This window comes from Pollachius pollachius (genome assembly GCF_949987615.1).
Source record: "Pollachius pollachius genome assembly, chromosome: 3".
Classification (NCBI taxonomy): domain Eukaryota; kingdom Metazoa; phylum Chordata; class Actinopteri; order Gadiformes; family Gadidae; genus Pollachius; species Pollachius pollachius.
The window spans coordinates 48175653-48185522 of NC_136936.1; the positions used below are offsets into that span (position 1 = coordinate 48175653).

The window sequence follows — 9870 nt, forward strand, 5'->3', positions numbered from 1 at the left end:
GCACATCCTAAACTGAAACGGCATCCTAGAAGTGTGTGTGTGTGTGTGTGTGTGTGTGTGTGTGTGTACACCAAACTATTGTGTTACTTGTCTATAGTCTTCCTACAGGGTACACAGTACTGTTTTGAGGTTACTCTTTCTTTAATTGGTTTGAAAACAGCAAAGTGTTAACGGATAAGCCAAATGTTTCCACTTTATTGTGGGCATTTTCCATTTAATTCTGTAATTAGAACGTGTAGATGTTGAACATTATGTATTATCGTATATATATTTGTTGGTCAATCACAATATTGTACTATATATATATATATATATATATATATATATATATATATATATATATATATATATATATATATATATATATTCAACATCTACAGGTTCAACTTCTACAGGAACATCAACATGTTCATGTAGATTTTGACTTTTTTTTGCCTTTAAGACAGAACTCTGCAGTTAGGATAGTCAGTGTAGCTCAAGTCTAAACTACACATACAATTTGGTAGTTTTAAGATGTTGTTCATGTTCAAACCTGTGAAAGTACAGCGTGGTGTATCGCACGTACCAAACTAATCCACCAGCAGGTATTAATAGCAACAATTACACAATTTTAGTGGGCTCAAAACGTGATTGGATTAGCTGCGTCGTAAATGCATGTTTACACATGACAATACGTGTTAAATACAGGCTTATATTTTGAAATAATAGCAGAATCGTTAAAAAAAAGCGCTTGCGTATCGTTAGTTGGCTGAGAATCCCCAAGTTAATGCCCGAATATTGAGCACAAGAGAGGACCTGCATGCATTTATCCCTGAGAGAGAGAGAGAGAGAGAGAGAGAGAGAGAGAGAGAGAGAGAGAGAGAGAGAGAGAGAGAGAGAGAGAGAGAGAGAGAGAGAGAGAGAGAGAGAGAGAGAGGCAGAGAGAGAGAGAGGGAGAGAGAGAGGCAGAGAGAGAGAGAGAGATACAGAGACAGAGAGAGAGAGAGCGTAAGAGAGAGAGACAGATAGAGAGAGGGAGAGAAAAGGGGAGGAGCCCCAGCCAGGAGGCGGGGCCAGGTGAGCGTACCTGTGATAATGTCTTCGATGGTTCCGTCCTTCCCTTCGTAGACATGTCGGCTGTCCTTCACCTGCTTCTTCCGCAGCTCCTGGATCAGCTCCCGCTGTGGATGCTTGCTCTTGGAGGGGGACTGGACACACACACACACACACACACACACGCACACACGCACACGGCTTTAGAACATCAGTTATGTCCAATAATCCTCTGCAGTGTCAACGCTCATCAGTGAACCTCATCTCTGTCTGTCTGTGTAGGTCTGTGTGTAGTCGTGTATTTGTGTGTGCGTGTTTGTGTGTCTCTTTCTGTCTGTGTGTACCTTCTTGTCCTCCTCCATCATGGCCTCCTGCTCCAACAGCTTCTCCATCAGCATCTGTTCCTGCCTCTTCCTGAACTCGTTGTCCTCGTCCGCTTGCTGTGCACACAACGCGCAAACACAAAATAAACAAACAGTGCAATGTGTGCGTGCGTGTGCGTGTGTGTGTGTGCGCGTGTGCGTGTGCGCGTGTGCGTGTGCGTGTGTGTGTGTGTGTGTGTGTGTGTGTGTGGGATGATGATGATGATGGTGGGGTTGGCTCACCCTGTAGGCCTTGACGAAGCGTACGAACACGGGGAAGAAGACCGAGGGGGGGGTGGTTTTGCTGTTCTCGCCGAAGAACTTTACCGCCTCGTCAAAAGCGTCCTGTCGGAGAAAACAATAAAACAAAACAAAAAAGTGTCAATCACTGCACTCCGACCGTGGCCCTACAACCAAAGCCTAAAACCGTCCCTAAAACCCTAAAATCCAAACCCTAACCCTAAAACCAAACCCTAACCCTGAAACCTAACATCAATCCATAACCCTAAACCATTACCCTAAACCCCAAACATTTACCTTAACCCTAAACCAAACCCTAACCCAAAACCTAACCCTAACCCTAACCCAAACCCAAAATCGAACCCTAACCCTAACCCAAAACCTAACCCTAACCCAAAACCGAACCCTAACCCTAACCCAGTTGAACCCCCACAGCTACCAAAAACGCCAACGTCCCAAACCCCAACACTAACCCTTACTCTAACCCAAACCCTAACTCTAACCCTTACCCTAACCCTCACCCTCACCCTCACCCTCGCCCAGGTGAACCCCCGCGGCGGCCCCAGCTCACCTGGGCGATCTTGGCGTCCTCCTGCAGCTTGCGGAGCTTGGCCTCGTTGAGGGCGATGAAGTCCTTGAGCATGGTGTTGTGGCCGTGCATGCTGTACTCCCTCTTGGTCAGCTCCATGCCCCGCTGCAGCTCCCGCACGTCCAGCAGCACGTTGTCCAGCGACACTGTACACGCACGCACACAGACACGCACAGACACAGACGCACACACAGACACAGACGCACACACACAGACACGCACACACACACGCACGCACGCACGCACGCACGCACGCACGCACGCACGCACGCACGCACGCACGCACGCACGCACAGACAGACAGACAGACAGACAGACAGACAGTAAGGCCATGGCAGCAACACACACACACACACACACACACACAGAAACACACACACACAATAAAGCCATGGCAACAACACACACACACACACAATAAGGCCATGGCAACAGCATACACACACACACACACACACACACAGAAATGCAAGCACACAAAAACATGCAAGCACACACACAGATAGACATGCACCCACACACACAAACAGACACAGGAATACACAGACACGCACGCAAGGACACACACGCGCACCCACACACACACACACACAACACACACAATAAGGCCATGGCAACAACATATATGCATCATTTATTTATTTTAATACGGATTCAATATATTCCTTGAGGTAAAGAACATTTCTGGGTTATTTTAAGCGTAACATATTTGTCAGGTTTGGGGGCCAAAAGCACCTCCACAAGGGGGTCACAGCAATGGCGACGTTTTTCTCCTAGAATCTTCTAGAATCTCACCTGCCGCTGCCTTCTCCACGTAGTGGATCTCGTTGTAGAACAGAGACACCTGCTGGTACTTCTCCCGCACCACGTTGGCGATGTAGTGCAGCAGCGTCTGCTTGCGGTCCGTCGACTTGGTGTCCAGCAGCTGAACATAAAACAAACGACGAGAAATCCGGTTCACGAACGTTCACAGTCACCTAGCGGCCATCTTTGTTCTGATCGCCAGCTGGGTGGGGATAGGAAGTCCCGGAGGAAGGCCCATATAAGGCTTGAATATGCCGTGGATCACTGGCGGATTTAAAGGGAATGAGGGAGGGACGTACCAAGTCTAAACTCTGTAGTTTGAATCCGTACACGGCTCCTCGCTTGCCACTGTTCATGTAGTTTCCCAGCGCCAAGATGATCTGCAAATAAACATTAATCAATGATCAAACAATCAAACAATCATTGATCTGTTTATCAATCCCAGATGGGACATTTGGGATATGCATGTCCAGATATCAACATTGTGTTATCGTCCGGTCTGTTCTGAATCATCCCTAAAGCGCCTTCAACGTCACAACGCTGGGAGTGTGTTCTCACCTCCAGGATCTTCTTCAGCTTCTGGGACGACTTGATGGACACGGATGCCGCGATGACGGCATGGAGTTGCTGTGGGCCGTCAGAGAGAAGACATCGTTAAGACTAGATGCAGCGCTCAACTCTCTTTCCCACTCTGATGACCCAAACTAATCACAAACAAATACAAACAAAGACAATACTTTTATAATGCCAGGAGAAAATCTGTTTTGCAGCAATAAGAGCGAGAAAACTTACTGACGGAAAACTCATACGTTTTTCATGAATTTGTTTGCGGCACAATAACAGCCTCACTCGTTTCCTGCTAGTTCAAACCCTGTGCTGCTTCCTCCTGTGCAAACCCCGATACTACAAAACAAAAGCGTCTCCTCCGCATCTCACCGGCGTGAGCATCTGCACGCTCTCCGTGAAGTTCCCGATGAAGGCCATGATGGTCATCTTCTGCATGAGCCGCTCGATCTTGCTGAAGTGCATCATGAAGCGGTCCTCGTTGGTCAGGCTCTCCAGCGGCTTGCGCTCCTTCTCGAACTGCCGCATGATCTTCACCTCCGTCTCCGTGGGCTGGAAGCGCATCAGGCACTCCACGTAGTCCACGGGCAGCGCGCGCAGGTCGAAGCTGAGGGCGGAACGGGGACGCAGTGATTAAAGAGCACCAGTTATGCTTTTTTTCGACTTTTATGCTAAACGTTGTTATGATGATTTATAGTCATGTTTAACCATACTAAAGTGTCAAATAACGACATACATGCATTTAGATGTTTTCCCTGCTGTGGGGTGGCTGTGCAGAGCGCTAAACACTAGGGACGCCGGTCGCGATTCACTTGTTCAAATTTCCGGGATTTATCTACGTAGAACGATCCGGATTTTCCATGTATGCTGCAACATGCTCTTCCGGAAGGTAACCAATCACAACGGAGTGGGGTTGGCAGGAGGGGGGCGAGGGGGCGGAGAAGGACGAAGCCGAGTGTTGACAGAGAACGCTGAAAGCGCCCAGATGAGAGGAAGAGTGTCCCGAAAATCGACACAGTTTTTTGCGCTGTGATTCGTGTCAGGTTGCTCTATTGGAGTCATTAATAAGAAATTAAGACCAGAAAAGTAGTATAATAGGAGATCTTTAAGGATAGTCAACTGGGTTACCTCTTTAGACCATGTGGCTCACAGCGAATACAGATCTAGTGTCGTTAAGGAGGATGTCGTTAGGGGGAAGGGGCATCTTGTTCTAGGGGGCCTACAGGTAAGGACGGACATGGGAGGAGAGAGGGGATTCGAACCCACAACCAGAATTCCACCCCGAACAACTACACCGTACTGGTCCCAAAAAAAATCTTTCATTTTCAAGAATTGATTTTCCAGATAAATGTTAAAAAATATATAAAGAAAAGAATGAAAAGAATTATGTAACCAAATACATGTAGCTTTAGTGCTCCTGATCATTTACGTAGACATATTCTTAATCAAAGACAGTTTGATTAAAACGCACCAACGATAGTCCACACCCAAACAACAATTCCCAAACCATGCATATCACGGGCGTGTAAAAAAAAGCAGAACTCTTATTTTGAAAGGGCTTACATTTGAATGGACTTGCTGATCTCCTCGGGGGTCTTGCCCACCTTCCGCAGCGTGATGGCCAGGTTCTTGGCCCGGTTGGAGTCCAGCAGGGACACCTTAGTGGGGCCCTTCTGGGACACCTTCTGCTTGCTGGAGATCACGTCGAAGGCCTGCCCCTGGGCCTTGGTCTTGAACATCTCCTCAAACTCGTCCACGTTCAGGTCCTGGAAGAGCACAACAGCCAACCGTTAGTTCTGCTCGTCCCCATCAGCTCCAAGGGACAGCGTCCGTAGTGAGCCTCTAAATATTGTGTATTAAACAGGTTTGTTTGCTTAACATCTCTAGCTATTATTCCTGCGAGTAAGGTAGTCTACTTTAAGATTTACAGTTTAAATAACGTTTGTTTGCTTCATATATTTCTAGCTATTAATCCTGCGCAGACGGTAATCTACTTTTAGATTGAACGTCGTCAAATAAATGTAGAGCAGACTGCTAAGCCCAGTAGGAGTCGCTACCTCCAGTATTCTCTCGTCGTCGATCTCGTTGAAGACGGTGCCGTTGATCTGGTTGGGCTTCAGCGCCACCCAGTTGAACACGGGCATCCTGAACTTTGTCTTGATGGGCTTCTTGATCTTCACAGCTGGGCGGCACAAAGAGAGGTTAGAATTTAGCATTTCGCTCTCTTCACCAGGGGAGACGTCAGCTGCATGCAGACACACACACACACACACACACACACACTCACACACACGCACACACAAACACACACAAACATGCAGAAGGGTTCTGGTGCTGGAGCTGGTGGTGGTGGAAGATAGAGTGGAGGCACGACATGCATACTGCAATGACCTTCTCTGAGACATTAAATATATATTTGGTATTAATGTAGTTTCAAAATCATCCCAAAGTTCCCCTTAGCTTGACACTTTCCATGTCCCTGCTCTTGGTTCTGAATAAAATCTAGAAACATATCCTCATTAGAGGAGATTCAACTTTTGAAACTTTCGGATCATACTCACTTCAACCTCAACATCAGCCAGGCCCAGCTAGCTACCAGACCCAGCTAGCTACCAGGCCCAGCTAGCTACCAGACCCAGCAAGCTACCAGACCCAGCTAGATACCTAGAACAGCTAGCTACTAGGCCCAGCTAGCTACCTAGCCAAGCTAGTTACCAGGCACTGCTAGCTACCTAACCCAGCTAGACGCCAAACCAGGCTTGATACCTAGCCCAGCCAGGTGCCTGACCCAGCTAGCTACTTAGCCTAGTTAGATACATAAGCTAGCTAGATACCTAACCTAGACATATACCTAGCCAGATACCTAGACCAGCTAGATGCCTAACCAAGCTAGATGCCTTATCAAGCTAGATACCTAACCAAGCTAGATACGTAACCCAGCTAGATACGTAACCTAGCTCGATACCTAGTTTCTCCAGACATTTGAGAAATGTCCTGACTGACTGGCACAGCCTCAATGAGGGGTTTATATCAGAGCCAGCAGGGGCTGGAGATAAGGGATGGGAGTGAATGTGGCAGGAATGTGGCAGTCAGGTTTTGACACAGCCCATCCACAAACGGCCCCAAACACACACACACACACACACACACGCAAACACACGCTTATCTATTGCCATCATCGGCCTGCTACAGCAAGTCCTGCGTCTCAGCCTACTAGCACTATCATTTTTAGGTCAACAGTATCACTTAAGTCTGTGGCTCACAAATACACACAAAGATATACACACAGACTGAGCCGGACAAGGACTCCTAGCTACAGGGTCGACCCAGAGAAGAAAATCATGCAGTTTGAAACATGGTATTTTTAGAGATGTATATAAAGATTAGAAAAAGATGGTTTTGGTCATTTAGTTTTGAAGGCGCATGATTCATCCACCTATACGTGGTATATTCAATGTGTTTTAGAGTGAAAATACCATTTTCCAAACATGGACAGACAGAGAAGGTGGTCTCGACAGACAGCAGAGAGGGGAGAGTAAACAGGGGAGGGGTTGAAGACCAAGGCAGACCTACAGAACAGTTTGATGGGTCCCTCTGGAAGCCGGACAAAAAAAATGTTGAAAGAGAAATTTAAATAGAAATTATTTGCGGAATGAAAGCAAGCATCTAGAAAAGCCTCTACATGCAAATCCCTCTTAAAGACATGTTCCACTGTGTCTCTGCTAACGGGAAACACTGGTTTCCAAAGTTATTCACAGTTGAAGTTTGGAGTGCATTCCCACGTCCCCGCGGCAGTGGTGATAAAAGCCCACATACACATTAACACTCAGGCATGCAGGGCAAAGCCAGAGGGCTCCACAGTGCGTGAATCCTGGCTGACTGTTCTCTTTCTATCGACCGCAACAATCTCAGCACAAACATATTAGCGCCCGAGTCACAGATAGCTGCTCCCCGGTGAGTGAGTGAGACAATGCAGCCTATCACGCGGTCGGACCACTCCGCACAGAGCTCTATCACATCCGGCGCTGTCCTCCACAACCCCCGAAACTGGGCCGGTTGGAAGGGCCGAGATAGGGCCGAGATAGAGCCGAGATAGGAGCCCTTCTTTGAGATTGTACTGATGCAAACCAACCGAATAAAACCCCCTGAACAATCAGTTCCCGTTTGCCGACTTTGCCGACTGCCAACACTGTAAAAACTAATCTTGCACCGCCGAGATGTGATCAAACAACCCACACTTCACGCGCAGATGCCTTCATTGTGTGCATTATGACGTCGTTCCATCAGGAGTGTTTTCACAGCTCCAGGTGCGCTCACCTGCGAGGCCGGAGTTCATGATGACGGTGGGCGTTCCGCCGCTTCCCGGGAGGGGAGGGGGAGGCGGGGGAGGCATGGACCCCCCCGACGAGGGGAGGGGAGGAGGAGGAGGTGGGGGAGGAGGGGGAGGTGGCGTTGCTATGAGGGAGTCGACCGGCGAGCTCCCGTTTGGCACTGAGAGAGAGAGAGAGAGGGAGCGAGAGAGAGAGAGAGAGAGAGAGAGAGAGAGGGAGAGAGGGAAGGATATTAGGAAATGTAAAAACAGAAAAGGGCAAATCAGAGAGAAGGGCTAACTTTTCTTTTAACCTTTCCGTAATTGAATCACTAAATGTAGCTTTAAACACTCTGCGATACATTAAAAAATCTCGGATTTCATACTCCAGTGGGCATCATTTTACGGAACCACCAGACAGTGACTAATGTCCATTCACAAGATTGCTTTAGAAGCGCTCCCTCCTGCCCTCTAGTGGTCAAAATGAAATGAATGCCGCTTTAACAACATAAACCTACACAAGCCGTTCATCGGAGGAGGTGGCGGAGGAGGAGGAGGAGGGGGAGGTGGAGGAGGGGCCAACATCATGTCCCCCGTGTAGTTCAGGACCCCGCCTCCTGGGACCCCGCCCCCCTCCACGCCGGGCGGTAGCGTGAGCGTGCCGGCGGCGCCCGGGGCCAGGACGGAGGCGTCCCCGTGGCCCTTCTTGTGGCCCTTGAGCGTGCCCTGCTTCTCCAGCTCCTGGATCTTCTTCTCCAGGTTGCCCTGGCGCTGCAGCGTGGCGTCCCGGTCCTTCACTATCTGCCGCAGTGCGTGCACCTGGGAGCTGGCGTCCTTGTACACTTCCTGTTTCCGGGTTCATGGGGAGGGAGGCGGGACAAAGGATGAGGATGGTGATGGTGATGTAGGTGGAGAGGACTTTAGGATTAAAACAATTAATAAAGTTGATTAATGAGGTGAAAGACTTCTTGTTCATTGAAAGTTAACATTTGGGCAGGTGAGAGTTTTTGGTGAGTTCAGCTCAGAGTTGAGGTCGAGTTTGTGATTGTATACATTACTAAGACTGGGAGAAGACTAGGAGGAGACTGGGGGGAGACTGGGGGGACACTGACCCGGATTACGTCCAGGTCCTTGTTCCGCTGCATCAGCTGCTTCTCCAGCTCCACGATCTTGGACATGGCTTCGTTCTCCGTGTCCTGTAGCTTCTCTGACAACTGTCAGACAGCAACAAGGGAGTCAATGAGTTATATATCTATGAAATTATCGTCATCGTCATCGTAATCATTGTTATATATATAATAATAATAATAGTAAAAATAATAATAATAATAATAACAATATATAAAATAAAATACAATTAGAAATAAATACAATTGAGCAAAGAGTAGAAAGACAAAAATGTGTGAAGGCAATAAAATATCAAATGTGTGAACTATGAATGCCTCCATTAAAACACATGAAATGCACATTCGATTTTTACTATGGAGGTCTTAGGAGAACCATAGATGCGGACGAGGGTTCTCACGTGGGACATGTTCTCCTCCAGCTCCTCCACCCGCTCCAGGGCGGCGTTCTTGGTCTCGGCGTCCTCCAGCAGCGCGCCCACGTCAAACACGTTGTCCAGGTACGCCTGGATCTGCACCTGCAGCTTGTCGCTCTCTGTGTGCTTCAGCTTCTGCAGGGAGGAAGCACCACAGACAGACAGACAGACAGACAGACAGACAGACAGACAGACAGACAGACAGACAGACAGACAGACAGGCAGGCAGGCAGGCAGGCAGGCAGGCAGGCAGGCAGACAGACAGACAGACAGACAGACAGACAGACAGACAGACAGACAGGCAGGCAGGCAGGCAGGCAGGCAGGCAGGCAGACAGACAGACAGGCAGGCAGGCAGGCAGGCAGGCAGGCAGGCAGGCAGGCAGGCAGACAGACAGACAGACAGAGAGACAGGCAGGCAGACAGACAGG

General features: G+C 48.5%; 1 protein-coding gene across 4 annotated transcripts in view; it reads right to left on the minus strand.

Moving 5' to 3' along the window:
* The window catches only part of fmnl2a (formin-like 2a), a 50724-nt gene that overhangs the window by 4812 nt on the left and 36042 nt on the right, over window positions 1–9870 (minus strand). For all 4 annotated transcript variants that reach the window (XM_079731978.1, XM_079731980.1, XM_079731981.1 and 1 more), the window contains exons 12-25: window positions 9426–9575; window positions 9013–9114; window positions 8419–8746; window positions 7909–8082; window positions 5649–5773; window positions 5155–5357; window positions 3964–4198; window positions 3586–3654; window positions 3327–3407; window positions 3019–3148; window positions 2206–2369; window positions 1638–1739; window positions 1377–1472; window positions 1067–1187 (exon numbers count right to left, since the gene is read on the minus strand). In XM_079731978.1, the coding sequence (XP_079588104.1) occupies window positions 1067–1187; window positions 1377–1472; window positions 1638–1739; window positions 2206–2369; window positions 3019–3148; window positions 3327–3407; window positions 3586–3654; window positions 3964–4198; window positions 5155–5357; window positions 5649–5773; window positions 7909–8082; window positions 8419–8746; window positions 9013–9114; window positions 9426–9575 (2080 nt within the window). The remainder of the gene's footprint in view (window positions 1–1066; window positions 1188–1376; window positions 1473–1637; window positions 1740–2205; window positions 2370–3018; window positions 3149–3326; window positions 3408–3585; window positions 3655–3963; window positions 4199–5154; window positions 5358–5648; window positions 5774–7908; window positions 8083–8418; window positions 8747–9012; window positions 9115–9425; window positions 9576–9870) is intronic.